Genomic DNA, 18,266 nt, shown 5'->3' on the forward strand with positions numbered 1-18,266 from the left:
TTGCTTTTGCCAACCAAGAAAGGAAAGGTACTGGCAGAAACAGTTTACAGGTAGACATCCTCTGAGGATAAATGGCTTATCACAAACCTGTGCCAGTCAGGTCAGGTAAGTGCACACCCCGATTAACCAAACCATCAGTTAAGTGAAAAGTGGTGAGCAGTAGCTAAGGTTCCAGACATCTCCAGCTGTCCCCCAGATATGCACCATTGGGAATGGAAATCACCGTGCTTAATATCGTAGTAACCGTTGATGCAAATAATATAAATAGGAAAACTCTAAAAGAATTCCCAGTGACTAGGACAGCGTGTGCGCTGCCCTTTCCCTTGCCTTGCTAGCAGATTCTAGGATGGCAGGAATCAAGGAGAAATCGGAGCTGAAATATAGTCAGAATGGTGTATGTGTGTGTGTGTGTGTGTGTGTGTGTGTGTGTGTGTGTGTGTGTGTACGAAGAAAGCTAGATTTCAACAGCTCGAAATTAAGGGCTTGCAGTCCAATTCTTTTGTACTTCAAACCCAGCATTTCTTGTGTGTTTTCTTGCCAAGACAAGCATGATTATACACTGCCATGCTCTGTGGTAGAAATTCCTTTGAAGTTTCAGGACGTTGTCATGAGTAACCGGCCATCTATTTAAGATTCAATTGCTCTCCTATAAAGCAAATCTTTGTTTCTTGGAACTGCTGAATGGTATGTAATGTTCCATAGGACCACTCAGATAGCTATAGTAGTGATTAGACAGTGCAGTAGCCAGTGGGAGTAAACTGACTCAGACTTTAGGTGCTCAGGTCTAGTTTTGAGCTACTATGAAAGGAAATTAAAAGAAACTAAAATTTATATGCTATTCTCATGCATTTCATTTTGCTTTAAAAACAAATTGAAAATGGAAACAGGGACGTTTTGTTTATTTGTTTTGATCTTCATCTTTTTAAAGTCATTTATGTGTGTTTTCCAGGTTTTTGGTTTTGATTTGGGATGGAGATATATACATACATACATTCATTGATGACTGACGGACAGAAAGACAGATAACAAAAACATGTGGTTATGTTGCTGGGGAAGTGAGGAGGATATAGAAGGAGTAGGGGGAGAGGAAACATGAGCAAATAAGCTTAAAAGAAACAAGCAAAAATCAATGCAGCAGCCACTAACATCTTTTAGACCAAATACACACTAGATACACTAGCATCCTGTGTCAGTTTCACACTATTGTTTTTGCTGTTTTCATCTGCATAGTCAGGATCTAGTTTTTTTAGAATCATATTATACAAGACAAGTACTAAGAAGCAGACTTCCTTCTCTCAGTTATCCAGAGAATTTTATAAAAGCTTTCTTTCTGAGAATTACTTCTGAGTGGCACAGTGGTTGATGAGTATAGCTTAAGCAGATATGATTCACTCAGCCGTTAGTTAAGGGGAGAAAAGCAGTGGTGGAATGGTTGGATGAGCAATCTCCTCTGAGTAGCACATGCCTTTATACACAGGCAGGTGTTCAGAGCTGCCAACCTCTGCTCTGCCGTGTGGACCATCTAAGAATGATGAAAATGTTCTTCATAAAAAAATACTTAAAAAAACCCTACAACTAGAAGAATAAACAGTAAATTAAACCCACCGACTTAGGGAACTAACCATTTTTATTAATTTATTGTTAGTAAAAAAGCTGTCAAAAAACAAAAGTCAGCAATTTGAGTATCTTATTTAAAAAATTAAAATGCAAGTATCTCTATTCACAGATGATGTAACAGTATACATGAGTGACCCCAAAAGTTCAACCAGAGAACTCCTTCAGCTAATAAACACCTTGGCAAAGTGACTGGATACAAAATTAACTCAAACAAACAAACAAAAAATCAGTAGCCCTTCTGCATACAAAAGACAAAAGGGCTGAAAAAGAAATTAGGGAAACAACACCTTACACAATAGCCTCTAATAACATAAAGTACCTTGTTGTGAATCTAACCAAATACATGAAAGACCTATGTGAAAAAAAAAAAATTCAAGTCTCCGAAGAAAGAAATCAAAGAACATAGCAGAAGATGGAAAGATGTCCCATGCTCATGGATCGGTATGATTAGCATAGTCAAAGTGGCCATCCTGCCGAAAGCAATCTACAGATTCAGTGCAATTCCCATCAAAATACCAAAACAATTCTTTTTTTTTTTAAAGATTTATTTATTATGTATATAGTTCTGCCTTGCATATACACCTACTCATCAGAAGAGGGCACCAGATCCCATGTGGTTGCTGGGAATCGAACTCAGAACTTTTGGGAGAGGGGCCAGTGCTCTTAACCTCTGAGCCATCTCTCCATCCCCCAAAACAATTCTTTACAGATCTTGAAAGAACAGTTCTAAATTTCATATGGAGAAACAAATAAACACACACACACACACACACACAAAACAAAACAAAACAAAACAAAACAAAAAAAAAAAACAGAATTGCTAAAACAATCCTGTACAATAAAAGAGCTGGAGGTATCTCCATCCCTGCTTTCAAGCTGTACTACAGAGCAACAGTAATAAAAACTGCATGGTTCTGGCACATTAAACAGAATGGTGGATTAATGAAATAGACTAGAACAACCAGAAATAAACCCGCACACCTATGGATACTTGATTTTTGACAAAGAAGCCAAAACCATATGATGGAAAAAAGATAGCATCTTCAGCAAATGCTGCTGGTCTAACTGGATGTCTACATGCAGAAAAATGCAAATAGATCTGTACTTATCACCCTGAACAAAACGAAAGTGCAAGTGGATCAAAGACCTCAACATAAATCCAGACACACTAAATCTCTTAGAAAAAAAAAAAAAAAAGTGGGGAAGAGTCTTGAACTCATTAGCACAGGAGACAAACTCCTGAACAGAAAAACAATCGCACAGGCTTTAAGATCAACAGTCAAAAAATGGGACCTCATGAAACTGAAAAGCTTCTGTAAAGCAAAGGATACTGTCATCAGAACAAAATGACTGCCTACAGATTAGGAAAGGATCTTCACCAACCCATTATCTGACAGAGGGCTAATATCCGGAATATATAAAGAACTCAAAAAGTTAAAAAAGCAACAAATCAAGCAATCCACTTAAAAATGGGGTACAGAGATAAAAAGAGAATTCTCAATAGAGGAATATCGAATGGCAGAGAAACACTTAAAGAAATGTTCAACGTCCTTAGTCATCAGGGAAATGCAACTCAAAACAATCCTGAGATTTCACCTTACACCCATCAGAATGGCTAAGATCAAAAACTCAAGTGACAACACATGCTGGAGAGGATGTGGAGAAAGAAAACCCTCCTCCATTGCTGGTGGCAATATAAACTTATAAAACCACTTTGAAAATCAATCTGGTGCTTTCTCAGACAATTAGAAATAGTGATACCTCAAGATGCAACTATAGCACTCCTAGGCATATATCTAAAAGATGCTCAAGTACACAACAAGGACGTTTGCTCAACCATGTTCGTAGCAGCTTTATTTGTAATAGCCAGAAGCTGGAAACAATCCAGATGTCCTTCAATGGAGGATTGGATACAGAAATTGTGGTACATTTACACAATGGAATACTATTCAGCAATTAAAAACAAGGAAATCAAGAAATTTGCAGGCAAATTTTGGGATCTAGGAAAGATCATCCTAAGTGAGGCATCCCAGAAGCAAAAAGACACACTTTTGGCATATATTCACTTATAAGCAGATATTTGTTATATAATATAGGATAAACATAATAAAATCTATACTTCCTAAAGAAGCTAAACAAGGGGGACCCTAGGGAAGTTGCTCAGTCCTCACTCATAAAGCAAATGGGATAGACATCTGAAGCAGGAGAAAACAGGGAACAGGACTGGAGCCTACCACAGAGGGCCTCTGAAAAACTACCCGTCAGGGTATCAAAGCAGATACTGAGACTCATAGCTAAACTTTGGTCAGAGTGCAGGGAATCTTATGAAAGAAGGGGAAGATAGAAAGACATGGTGGGATAGAAGTTCCACAAGGAGACTAACAGAAGCAAAAAAAAAAAAAAAAATCCGGGCCCAGGGGTCTTTTTTGAGACTGGTACTCCAACCAAGGACCATGCATAGAGATAACCTTGAACCCTTGCTCAGATGTAGCCCATGGCAGCTCAGTATCTGAGTGGCTTCCCTAGTAAAGGGAATAGGGACTACCTCTGACATGAACTCAGTGGCTGGCTCTTTGATCACCTCCCTCTGAATGGGGAGCAGACTTACCAGGCCACAGAGGAAGACAATGCAGCCAGTCCTGATGTGATCTGATAGGCTAGAGTCAGATGGAAAGAGAGGAGGACCTCCCCTATCAGTGGACTAAAGGAGGGGCCTATGGTTAGAAAAGGGAGGGAGGGTAGTATTGGGTAGGGATGAGAAAGGAGGCTTAAGTTGAGATACAAAGTGAATAAATTGTAATAATAAAAAGTATTTTAAAAACTTATGTAAAAAAACAAAAAAAATTAAAATGCAAGCCTGAGGTTGAAGTTTAGCAGCTGGTTACCTACTATGTTTGAAACCCTGAGCTGGAAATCTGCTATGAATGAATGAATGAATGAATGAATGAATGAATGAATGAATGAATAAATAAATAAATAAATAGAAATGAAAGAAGAGAGGAGAGAGCAAATACCGGAGTAGAGAAGAGGGAAGGTGTGAAGAGAAGAGATGGAAGGAAGAAAAGAGAAAGGAAGAAAGCATTCAGATTAAAAAAAACAACAAAAACTGAACAGAAAGTATACATATCTGATTATATGATAACTTGAAATCTCTCACTTTGTCTCTCTCTCTCTCTCTCTCTCACTCTGTGTATGTATGCATGTGTGTGTGGTGTGTAAGTGTTTGTGTGCTCATGTACACATTAGAATGGGCACGTACATGTGTACATGTTTCTGAAAGCCAAGGTTTTATATATGGTGTCTACAATTTTTTTTTTTTTTACATTTTCTGTCACTTATTCTGAATTTTATCACTTCAGCTACACTAGCTAGTCTATGAGCCTATTTCTTTTCCCATGGTACCAGATAACAGACACACCTACTATGTCCAGCTTTCTACCTGAGTACTTAGAATTCAAACTCAGGTCCTCATGCTTCTAAGCACTTTTCTGCTTAAGCCGTTACACCAAGTCCCCTGAAACATTTTCTTAAAGCAGATTTCAAGACCCTGCGGAGAAAGTCATGTGTGGTTCCACATCCTTGTAACTTTAGTGCTTTGAAGACTGAAGTAAGCAAACCCTGATGCCTACATAGAGACTATGAGGTTAGTACAGGCTCCGTAATGATAGGCTGTCTTACTAAATAACAACAAAAATTTGTGATTATATACACAGGTTTCTGTACAGGTTATGTTGAACTGAAAGATAGGGTTTGCTCATATCTCTTACAATAGATATGGTTATAAATTAATAAATGAAACAACTATATCATCAACCTTAACAGTAAAAGCTAAGCTTCTATGAAAATTAACAGGAGTCTGAAGTTAGGCAGAGAACTTCACACATAAATTGCCATTTTGTTTCTATAAGAAAATATTGGAGTATACCCTATTGCCATTGTGTGGAGAAAGAGATATAAAGTAACATAACCAGGGTCACAAAACTGGCCCATAATACAAAAATGATATTTTTTTTCCATTTTTTGTGGCAATATGTTCTGCATTTGTCACTTCAGAGATCAAATTAAAGATCACTGTCTTATGTAATATGGAGAATTGTCATCTATATAAATTATGCAAACATCTTCCTAGCTAGGCAAAAGAGATTCTTCTTCCAATTTCCCATAATTACTAACAACACTAAGGCAAGCATTAAAAATATGTGTCCTTGTAAGGCCAAGTAATGGTTTAAGTTTATAGGAATGGAAACACTGAATGGCGAGTGAGTGCTTTGGGTTTAATTCATATATCTATGTGCTCTCTGACAGTGGAAAACATTGTTCTTGAGACCTTCGTCAGCTCAATAAATACAAATCAACAAGGTAGCTCATTTTAAATGTTATTAGAATATTTTCCAAGAAATTTATTGTATATTTTTCTTCCTTGATTAAAATTTTATATTGAAATAATGATTCCACACCTGAAAACCCAAATTCTAGACATTATACCTTGCTTTTGACAGCTACTATTTTTTAAATTAAATTTAGGTATAATAAGAAAAATATTAGATCCTGCAAAATCACTTGTGTGTGTGTATTTGTGCAGGCATAGATGCATATGGGAACATGTGTACATGGAGGCCAGAGGTCAACCTTAGGAAATCTTCCTTAGATGTCATCTACCTTGTCTTTGAGACAGGATCTCTGACCACCATGAGCATGAGTTAGGCTGTCGAGCCAGAGAGCGACAGGTTCTCTGACTGTCTTTGATTGTCTGGTGCTAGGGTTACAGATGTATGCCACAACACCTAGCATTTTTGAGGTAGCGTCTGCAGGTGAAACTTGGCTCCTCAATCTTGTAGAGCGATCGCTTTATATACGAGGTATTTCCCTATTCCCTAAAACTCCCAATTTTAAGAGTTCTGAGAAAAAGGGGGCTTTCATGTAACCAACATTAAGTTACAGAATTTTCAATCCACCCGAAATAGCTCCCTTCTTATAGTCAGCCTGCCTTCAACACTCACCCCTGGTAAACACTGATCTGCCTTCTGTCCCTACACCCTTTCCTAGGGTGTCCTAAATGGGCTTTCATAGGATGCAGGTCTTTGAGTCTGGCTCTTTCCTGGTTGTGTCAATGTGCTTGCCACCCTTTGAGAGACATTCTGTGTATATGACTGTAACACAGTTTCTTTTCTCATCAGCTGACTGGGGGAGAATTTGGGTTGAATGTCATCAAAGGAAATTATGAATGCAGCTGATATAAATATTAATGTACAGGATTTTGTATGAATAAACATTTCTATTCATTCATAAATTATAGGCACACACACACCTGGGAAAGGAAAGTGGGCCATCTGGATTTTTACTGACTAGTGCATTTTTGTGGAAACACGCAAGCTTCTCGGTGTTAATCAGCAACTGGTTATAAAGGAATTTATGGTGCACCTGCTTCTTTATCTATGTCCTCTGCTTCTTCTTTGCTGGGGATTGCTGTGTGTTTATGTAACCAATGCAAAGCATTTTTGAAGGTTAAAAGGAAACTCAACAGACAAGGTTGCAGCTAGTCAGGTTAAAATTAACCTGAAAGAAGCATGAGAACAACTTATGGGTAAGTTTCAGTTACTAAGAATATCGACATGATTTCTATCAGCATGATAATGAGTAATACTTGAGTAGATTCCATGTGAAAGGCCCAAAGTAGATTTCCTAGGCCTCCTGAGATGACAACACAGGCATGAGGGAGACAGTTTAGTAAGCAGACAGCGCTGGGAGCTGTGGTAGATGAGGACACCCACTTATACCTCACTGCACCTCCTAAAACGAGACAGGAAGAATCATTTGCCAACGGGTCAAGCAAGTGCCTGGGTATAAGAGGCTTGGGGAGGTTGTTAAGCATGGCCAGATCTTCAACCATGGGGGTCAGATGACTGGGTGAACATAGAACCTAAACTGGGATTAGCTGTCAAGACATGTCTCCATGGTCAAACATTTTAGTCAGACAAGGGAAACCAGGAATTTACATTCCTAACTTGATAGGTTTCTAGGAACATAGCCAAGACTTTGGACTGTTTGATAGATAGGAAAGAGCTGACCCTTAGGAGAAATGTGAAACTTAGAGGACAAAGGATTTGGATACCTACATCCACCAACGGGCGTTTTTATAGCACTTTCAATAATGGTGAAATTCTGGGCCACGAGCCAAGGGATTCTGCCGCAGTGGGCACTGGCTTAGGTCTGGAGGTTGAGGCACTACACCTCAGGCTTCCTGGGTGATTTGGATATTAAGCCTGAACTTGGCTTCAATGCAAATATGTCAGCTGATTTTCTGATGCAGCAGCTCTCAGTAAGGGCTTCACACTAGGATCAACCAGAGAGCTTTCCACACTCTGGCAGCTGTAGTCCTCCAACCAATTAAATCCAAGCCTCTGGGGTTGTGCTGGTATTTAGTCAAAGTCCAACAGGAAGTCCAGGATGAGCACAGGTGCCACTAAAGATCAAGGCTGGGAGCTGCAGTTTCTGTAGCTACTCAGGCTCCTGAGCTCTGTAGCTAATGCTCTGACAGAACCTAGGCCAGCCCTTTGTTTAAGGAACTAGTCAGAAAAAGAGAAAATAGCCTCCCGGAGACCTCTTATTCCTAGGGAGACAGAATTTTTTCAGAAAGTAGCTTTTAGCCCCCTTTTAATTGCACAAAAATGGGAAACTCTTGAATGGGAAAAAACCCCCACAAAAAAACAACAAACAACACTGAATTAATGCCAAACCTGCACTAAAACAAGGGCACTGTAGAGAAACAAACTCGGAAAAAGTCCTCCAGTACAATGAGGACTGAGTTTTATTTTCCCTCATTCCCAATTTCTTTAAATAAAATAATAACTTGGTTTGAATTTTGTTATCAATTCTACAGCCTCAAGTCTGAGTTTCTCTAATGTCTTCATCATTAAAAAATGATGAAGAGAAATCTTTTAGTAAAATCTTTTAGTAAAGATTTCTCTTTTAGTAAAAGAGAAAATATATCTTTTAGTAAAATATATCTCACTCCTTTTACAAATTATTAGGAGGAAGATTTCATGTGATATATTAGAGGGGATCAAAGAACACTTTCTCTTTTTTGGGTGTTACTTTTGTTGCTTATCTTGTTTGGACTTTTTGTTTCTTCAGGAAGAGTCTCTGTAAGACAGGGTACTCTTGACCTCACTATGTAGCTATATCTGCCCTTGAACTCTGTATCCCGTCTTTTTCTTGGGATTATAGGCATGAGCCATCGCATCAGGCATTTTCTGTTTTCTCTTCTGTCCATGGTTCCTGTCTCAAAGCAGACAATGAATGAAATAAGGAAACAAATGGGAAATGAAACATGGCAGTGTTCTTGATTATGACATCCAACCTAACTTCCCCTGGTAAATGTAGGCAGCACTCATATAACATTGGACTGACTGGTGGTGGATTTAACCGTGGGTCTAAGATTCCTTATTCAGTATCCTTAGCACCAAATGTTTTTCAATATTTTTGTACTTTTATAAAACTGTGTATACTGTTGCACAAGCAGTCATGGGTAGTGGGTGACTTTTTAATCAAAGATTGTTGCTAAGCAAAACACAGAGCATAAATTATCTATCTCATTAGTTAGGTTTCTGCCATCAAATGAATTTGTATCTTTCATGTAAGTAGCATTGGAATTTTGAGGTTGGTTTGGATATTACAGTTGTGTTCTTTCTAATGTAAAGTTGTGGACTTTATGTAAAAAGAACAAATGGTGGATTTTACATATGAACTACTGACCCATTATTTTTAATACTTTTTTCTTTTCTTCCTTTTCACCTTTAATTGTCTAAAATTTTTTGGCTTGTTCCTTTGAATTTTATCACCCACAGATAAATGGTAGATAAACCACAAATATAAGGTTGGAATGGGGACAAGAAAAGCTATACATATATCATTTGACATTAATAAAAATCCATTCAATTAAGTGAGAAAGCTGGACTTTTTTGATGGTCAAATTGCTTGGCAATTTCCTGTTGTGATGAAACCTACATTTAAACACTTTGATATTAAGCCTATCTGGCTGCAGAGTCTACTGTGTCATTCATCTTCTTCACCAAGAGGGATAATGCCTACGCAATAAATTTAAATTTATTATTTTTAAATTTTTAGTTAAAACTTAAGATGACTCTCAGATTCTTGTTAAGACACAGGTCTTTTTTTTTTCTGTCTTGAAAATAGGAATTTTACTCATTTCTCTCTACTAAATGATATCACTCAAATTATTTGGAAGAAATCTTCACATAACAAATAAGTGAGGGTATCAGACACACATCCCTATAGGATGCTTTTTTAAAATTAAGTTTTAAATTAATTACAGTTTATTCACTTTGTATCCCAGCTATAACCTTCTCCATCTTCCCCTCCTAATCCCCCTCCCTCCCTCATCTCCTCTCATAGCCCTCCCCAATTCCACTGATAGGGGAGTTCCTCCTCTCTTTCCCTCTGACCCTAGTCTATCAGGTCTCATCAGGACTGGCTGCATTGTCTTCCTCTGTGGCCTGGTAAAGCTGATCCTCCCTCAAGGGGAAGTGATCAAAGAGCCAGCCACTGAGTTCATGTAGGAGACAGCCCCTGTTCCCATTACTAGGGAAACCACTTGGACACTGAGCTGTCATGGGCTACATCTGTGATGGGGTTCTAGGTTATCTCCATGCATGGTCCTTGTTTGGAGTATCAGTCTCAGAAAAGACCCCTGTGTCCAGATTTTTTTGTTCTGTTGTTCTCCTTGTGGAGCTCCTGTCCCCTCCAGGTCTTTCTATCTTCCCCTTCTTTCATAAGATTCCCTGCACTCTGCCTAAAGTTTGGCTATGAGCCTGAGCAACTGCTTTGATACCCTACTGGGTAGAGTCTTTCAGAGGTCCTCTATGGTAGGATCCTGTACTGTTCCCTGTTTTCTTCCCCTTCTGATGTCCATCTAGTTTGCCTTTCTGAATGAGGATTGATCATCTTACCCAGGGTCCTCCTTCTTGCTTTGTTCCTTTAGGTGTACAGATTTTAGTATGTTTATCCTATATTATAGGTCTAATATCCACTTAGAAGTGAGTATATACCAAGTGTGTCTTTCTGTGTCTGGGATACCTCACTCAGGGTGATTTTTTTCTAGTTGCCAACATTTGCTTGCAAATTTCATGATTTCCTTTTATTTTAATGAATTTTTATTTTTTATATTAGTTACAGTTTATTAACTTTGTATTCCAGCTGTAGCCCCTTCCCTCATTCCCTCCCAATCCAATCCTCCCTCCCTCATCTCTCCCTGCCTCTCTCTAAGTCCACTGAGAGGGGAGACGCTTCTCCCCTTCCATCTGACCTTAGCTCATCAGGTCTCTTCAGGATTGGCTGCACTGTCCTCCTCTGTGGCCTAGCAAGGCTGCTCTTCCCTTTGAGGGGGTGGTCAAAGAGCAAGCCATGGAGTTCATGTCAGAAACGGTCCCTGTTCCCCTTACTAGGGTACCCACTTGGATACTGAGCTGCCATGGGCTACATTTTTACAGGGGTTCTAGGTTATATCCATGCATGGTCCTTAGTTGGAAAAGTCTCAGAAAAGACCCCTGTGCCCAGATATTTTTGGTCCTTGTGGAGCTCCTGTCCTCTCCAGGTCATACTAACTCCCCCTTCTTTCATATGATTCCCTGTACTTTGCCCAAAGATTGGTTATAAGCCTCAGCATCAGCTTTGATACACTGATAGGTAGAGTCTTTCAGAGGCCCTCTGTGGTAGGCTGCTGTCCTGTTACTTGTTTCCTCCTACTTCCAATGTCCATCCCATTTGTCTTTCTAAGTGAGGATTGATCATCTTAGCTAGGGTCCTCTTTCTTGTTTATCTTCTTTAGATGTACAGATTTTAGTATGTTTATCCTATCTTATAGGTCTTATAAGGTACCCACTTATAAGTGGGTATATACTGTGTGTGTCTTTCTGCTTCTGGGATACCTCACTCAGGATGATATTTTCTAGATCCCACCATTTCCCTGCAGATTTCATGATTTCCTTGTTTTTAATTGCTGCATAGTATTCCACTGTGTAAAAGTACCACAATTTCTAAGTACCCTGAGATTTCACCTTACACCCATCAGAATGGCTAAGATCAAAAACTCAAGTGACAACACAGGCTGGAGAGGATGTGGAGAAAGGGGAACCCTCCTCCATTGCTGGTGGGAATGTAAACTTGTACAACCACTTTGGAAATCAATCTGGTGCTTTCTCAGACAATTAGGAATAGTGCTTCCTTAAGATCCCGCTATACCACCTCTAGGCATATATCCAAAATATGCTCAAGTACACAACAAGGACATTTGCTCAACCATGTTCATAGCAGCTTTATTCATAATAGCCAGAACCTGGATTTCCTTGTTTTAAGTTGCTGGGTACTATTGCATTGTATAAATGTGCCAAAATTTCTGTATCCATTCCTCAGCTGAGTGACATCTGGGTTGTTTACGTATTCTGGCTTTTATGAATAAAGCTGCTAAGAACATGGTTGAGCAAATGTCCTTGTTTTGGATATTTTGGATATATGCCTAGGAGTGCTATAGTAAGGTAAAATCTCAGGGTAGTGTTGATTTGCATTTCCCTGAATACTAGGGACATTGAACATTCCTTTAAATGTTTCTCTGCCATTAGATATTCTTGTGTTGAGAATTCTCTGTTTAACTCCGTACCCCATTTTTTAGTTGGATTACTTGATTTGTTGCTTTTTAACTTCTCTAGTTCTTTATATATTCCGGATATTAGCCCTCTGTCAGATATAGGGTTGGTGAAGGTCCTTTCCCAGTCTGTAGGCTGTTGTTTGTTCTGATAACAGTGTCCTTTGCTTTACAGAAGCTTTTCAGTTTCATGAGGTCCCATTTATTGATTGTTGATCTTAGAGCCTGTGTTGTTGGTGTTCTGTTCAGGAAGTTGTCTCCTGTGCCAATGACTTCTAGGATATTCCCCACTTTTTCTTCTAACAGATTTAGTGTGTCTGGTTTTATTTTGAAGTCTTTCATCCACTTGGACTTTAGTTTTGTGCAGGGTGATGAATATGGATCTATTTGCATTTTTCTGCATGTAGACATCTAGCTAGACCAGCAACATTTGTTGAAGATCTTTTTTCCATCATATGGTTTTTGGCTTCTTTGTCAAAAATCAAGTATCCCTAGGTGTGTGGGTTTATTTCTGGGTCTTCTATTCAATTCCATTGATTCACCATTCTGTTTCTAAGATGCTTTTTAAAACCTTATTTAAACATTTGTGTGTGATCTAACAATACAACAACATAGAACTTGGAAGCAACCAGTACTTTCACTGGAGCAAAGAAGTTAAAATTTAAATCATGTGTAAAACACATTTTGTAGGTGTTCCAAAACCAATGTATTGAAGACAACGAAGAAGAAAATTCACAGGGGAGGTCCTTTAAAGACTGCCTGGCCAGGCTCTTCGGCTGGATAATGGGGATTAGCCACTGCGAACACCTCCAATTAAGGCAATAAACGTATGTGCGCATTAGCGCACTGTTGTTGGAGCTGTGTTGTGGACTAGAACAAATACAGAGGACTGGGTCCTTTAGTGCAGGTTTACAGAACAGCCACCAAAGCCTGTACCCCACCACTCAGCTACTTATTTTCCTCAACGGAACTGTAGCATTCCTTAGTGAAACAGACATTGATAATTTTTAAAATTTATTTCCTGAAATCTTTTGATTCTGGATACTTTTTCTGGAATGTTCTTTTGCATTTTCTGATTTTTTTTTAAAGGGGTTTGCTGGGAGGAAGATCTTGTGAAATAGCAGCCATCACCAAATTTTGGTGTCATGAATAAATGAGTCTTCACTTAAGTGACATTCTTAATATGTTACATGGTATAATCTGTATAAATAGAGAAATAAGTAATATAATAGAGATGTCCGTGTAGAACTTGGAGCATTAAAATTGGACTTGAATTGGGCTGGAGAGGTGGCTCAGCAGTTGTGAGCAGTTTCTGCTCTGGTGGAGCACCTATGCTCAGCTTCCAGCTCCTATGTCTAGCAGCTCAGACATGTAGAACATCAAAATTGATCTTGAGCTTTCTAAGTTTTAGCATCTGAAACAACTTTTAATACACAAAAATGGCTGTTTCCCTGGGGACACCTGCACTCAAGGACCAGCCTCAGTATTTAGTCTGCTAGTGTGCCGTGGACTAGAAACAACTCTTGCAAAGTCTATTCTTCAACTTCTTGGCCTTAATCTCCATCATGGTCACACCCGAGGCTCTGTCTTGTGTGACTCTGAACACGACTACTCTGGATGAATTGTGCCTTTTTTGTACTGTTGCTGTGATACAATGAGATTGCCCTTCAAGCTCCATCTCAACATAATCCCACATGCATCAGGATTAATCATATGCTGCCAAATTTTTACTACAGTATCTCAGCATCTGTGACATAACATATGACATGCCTGAATCTACTTCAAATTTAGCCATTCTAAAAAGTTTATTTCTCTGTAATTGATTGCTTTTTAAGAGAAGAAGAAGCAAAAATGACAGGGCTGTAAAGAATCCTGTGGTCAAAACAAATAACAACAACAGCAAATCCAGACTGCAATGTAGAGTCTGAATTCATGCCTCAAAACGATGCATTTAAGTATATCTACGTTAACTAACGAATGCTATTTCAGTCTGTGCGTTTGCCTACCTCACTCTAAACCATCTGTCTCACAGGGAGCAATTAGTCTGAAACTACAGCGTGTACATTGAAATTCCATTAACAGTGAAGAGAATATTAATGTATCTGCCTTTGCTGTTTTTATCTACCCAAATTTTAGTGTTAATTTTGAATAAAGCAGGTATAACATTTCAATCTATTCAGTTAATTAAGTATGCTGTATAAAAGATATAATTAGCTAACATTATGTAACAGAACAGAGAAGTGAGTTTAACAGCACTGTGTGTTTTGGCAACAAACATGTGGGGCGCAGTTCTACATTAAGTTCATAGTTGTTCATCAAAATGCTAAGTACTTCATTGAATCAGTTTCCCCAGGACTCTGACTTTGGAATCCCCTTTTCTTTTGCAGAACCACATCACTGCCTTTGCGGAAGTCACATGATACAGAAGCAGATGGTTTTTCCCTGCACTGGACGTCATCCCTTTTTACCATCCATTCATAACAAAGTTTATTTGATTACACAGGAAATTTATAAAAACATGTCTGAGACTTTTTATAATTTTAAAACCCAATAGCACCCTCTCTGAGACCCTTTCTCCTCCCCCCCAATAGACTGTGAGCTCCTCAGGAGCAGGGCCATGGCTTTCCCTCCTGTATTCCCGCCACCCAGCACAAAGCCCAGCACAAATGTGTGGGTGTTCAGAGGAAACATAATGATAAAACGAACAAGTTAAATCTTAAATAAAATGGTCGCTTTAGTTTCTCAAAAAAAAAAAAAAATCTCTGTGACTATGTGGAAAAAAATCCTCCACATGGGTTATATTTGTATAAAGGAAACCCTCTATTTTGGGCTAGTTAAGCCTTTTTAATTTTTCATATGTCTATTCAGCAGTACAGCATATTTAATTTAAAGTGGATTTTGAAAGTCATGGGGGCTTTTTATTATGCAGCATGACATTATTTCCATTCTAACAGATGTCAGTGTGTGAAATCACTTTACTTTTAGAAAGTATGTCCTATACTAAATTGTTTGCTCATTATATTATGCTATATTTCACCTAAAACACCATTCATACTACACATTCTAAGACTGGTGCTTCTGCTTTTAAAGGGGAAAATGCCAATTTTTACTGTCACTGAGTAATATATCATAATTAAAATTATTTATTTGGACTTTTTCTTTGACAGCTGTGATTTAATGTTTGAGTTGCAGTTTTTGAATGCAGGCAATATTTAGAATAGATTAAGATAAATCCAGCCATGATACCTTTTTATTGAGTATCTTTCCATCATTAACAGTAACTCAAGAATGGCTATCGTCCATTCTTAAGCTTTTGTTACTGGCCAAGAATTCAAATAATTTAAATGGGAAAGGGCCACACCTTAGAAAATATGATGAAGATTCTAGAAATATAATTAATGTATTTTTGTAATTGTCTAATACATTAATTAAAGTGTATTTCTATTTATTTTATCATTTAACCCTCACAGCAATCATGTATAAATATAGAAAGATGGCTTTATTTCCACATGAGAAAAATAAAGCCAAGACTGATAACACACCCAGTCTCATACCACTAGTCAAAGCGAGAGTTAAATATAAAATGCAGAAATACCCCGAAACTTGCATTTTTCTCAAATATGCCACAGATGCCTCAACTTTCATGACACTGAGGCCATTATGAGGCCATTAGAGTCCTGAGCAACTACCTATGTTTTAAAAAGGAAGAAAAATAAAGAAAATAAGAGAAATGGCAAAATGTGGTTACAGAAGGTCTGCAGTATTTTAAATGTTTACCTTATATGAATGAGCATAAAGCTATAAATACAGAGCTATCTAGAATTATATTCATAATTCTATTTAATAACAATGAAGTTCCAGTGTCTAGATGTGAGGTTCTTCGTAAAAGAGTTGTCCAAATGGAGTGTATCAGCTCTGCGCCTCAGCTGTCATTCAAGAAATAGGCTGAGAGACAGACTTTACAGAAATCAAGGGACTAAAAGCAAAAAGAATCTCCACAGAATGAGAAAGATGAAGCAATGAGTCACTTTGCTGCTTCTAAAGCTAACCCACAATACTTTGACTTAAATGTGCAGAAACTGATTTTTAAAAGTCTTTCCAGTCTTGAGAGTTGTAAGTAAACACTTAACTTACTCTCTTAATTTCAACAGAAATCAGCAAATAATTAAAATCAAAGACTTGTCCATTACTTCCAAATCAATTTTAATTGCCCAATTCAATCTTTCGGGAGTCAAAAAACTTTCACTAAAAGCCAAATTAAAAAAAAATGCCCATTTTTTTTTTTTTTTTTTTTTTTTTTTTTTTTTTTTTTTTTTTTTTTTATTTTTTCTTTTTAGTTACATTTTCTTAACTCCGTGTCCCAGCTGTATCCCGCTCCCTCATTCCCTCCCCAACCCCACATTCCCTCCCTGGTCTCCTCCCTGCCCCTTTCCAAGTCCCCTGATAGGGGAGGACCTCCTCCCATTTCATCTGTCCCTGTTTTATCAGGTATCTTCAGGGCTGGCTGCAAAGTCCTCCTCTGTGGCCTAACAGACTGCTCCTCCCCTGGGGGGAGGTGTCAAACAGCCTGCCCTTAAGATCCTGTTAGAAATAGTCCGTGTCCCCCTTACTTTGGAAAACTACTTGGTTACTGAGCTACCACAGGCCACATCCGAGCAGAAGTTCTAGGTTATATCCATAGATGGTCCTTGGTTGAGTTTCAGTCTCAGAAAAGACCCTGTGCCCAGATATATTTGGTCCTTGTAGAGCTCCTATCCTTTCCATATCATACTAACTTCCCTTCTTTCATATGATTCCCTGCACTCTGCCGAGGGTTTGGTTATGAGTCTTAGTGTCTGCTTTGAAACACTGCTAGGTAGAGTCTTTCAGATGCCTTTTGTGGTAATTGCAGATCTCCATAGCAATGTAATTCTTTTGAAAAGTTAGAGCAAATTTTGCATGTCTTGCCCATCTTTAAAGACATTGCTTTAGAAAGCATTAGCAATGGTCAATTTGCTTCTTAGGACTGAAATAATGTCAAGCAAAAACAGGGTAGCTAGTCAGGCTTGCACAATTCCTTAATATTACTGGTTCTCTATCCACTTTAGAAGGACCCAAGCAGGATTTCCCCCCTTGGAGGCCTTAACATTGTATAAAAATGTCCAAGTCAGTGATGATGTTTTTCATCTTTCTTAACCTGGTCAGAATAAAATAGTTATAAATTAAAGAACAAACCAGGATAAGAATGAAATCACTTCTACTATTATATTTAAGCATCATGAACCCAAGGTTGTGCAATGAAAAGTCCAGGAAAAATATGCGAATAAACCAAGCCCAGCAGAGAATACAACCATGATGCTATTACTGAGAATAATGGAAAATACAATTAAGAATATGTCAAAAGAATGGCTGGAGCTGGAGTTCAGTGGCACACCAGTTGGCTAGCATACACAGGGCCTGGGTTCAATCCCCAGACCTGTAAAAGAAAGCACTAATAACAAGATATAAATATGTACATACATAGTCTAGTAAAAGCAGGCAATCACACACCTTTCTGATAGAGAATTTCATTTTTATTCTACTTCCTTGGGGCCCAGGTCAGTGTAAATCGTTCAAGCTGAAAACTTCAGTAGTGTCTGTTTGCATGGCAGAAATTCTGCATAAGTCTTATCTGATACCTAAGGTAATTTAAAAGGCTCTTTTATGTTAAAAGAGAGGAGAACCTTCTTTGACAGAGTTTGTCTATTCAACTCCTAACTGGGCCTCTCTTTTTCTCAGGATCTATCCTAGCCAAATATCTCGGTTACATTCATTATAGTTTCCTTTGTGAAAGAACAGTGGGGGAAGAGATAATTCTCTGCTGTGTATTGTATTTTTCAAATAAAAATTTAAAAATTAAATTAAAAAAATCATTTTTTTTTCTCACGGATTGCTGTTTATTGGGTTCGAGAAATAAAGAATGGTTGCTAATGTGCATGGAGTTAAGAATTCTCATACTAGCTGGAGGGTG

General features: G+C 38.2%; 1 protein-coding gene across 2 annotated transcripts in view; it reads left to right on the forward strand.

The window, feature by feature from the left end:
* Positions 1–15,447, forward strand: part of Plppr5 (phospholipid phosphatase related 5) — a 120,098-nt gene extending 104,651 nt beyond the window's left edge. For both annotated transcript variants that reach the window (XM_055628193.1, XM_055628195.1), the window contains exon 6: positions 14,665–15,447. In XM_055628193.1, the coding sequence (XP_055484168.1) occupies positions 14,665–14,697 (33 nt within the window). In that variant the 3' untranslated portion in view covers positions 14,698–15,447. The remainder of the gene's footprint in view (positions 1–14,664) is intronic.
* Positions 15,448–18,266: the final 2,819 nt, after the last annotated feature.

This window comes from Psammomys obesus, unplaced genomic scaffold (assembly GCF_907164565.1).
Source record: "Psammomys obesus unplaced genomic scaffold, mPsaObe1.curated_primary_1811, whole genome shotgun sequence".
Classification (NCBI taxonomy): Eukaryota; Metazoa; Chordata; class Mammalia; order Rodentia; family Muridae; genus Psammomys; species Psammomys obesus.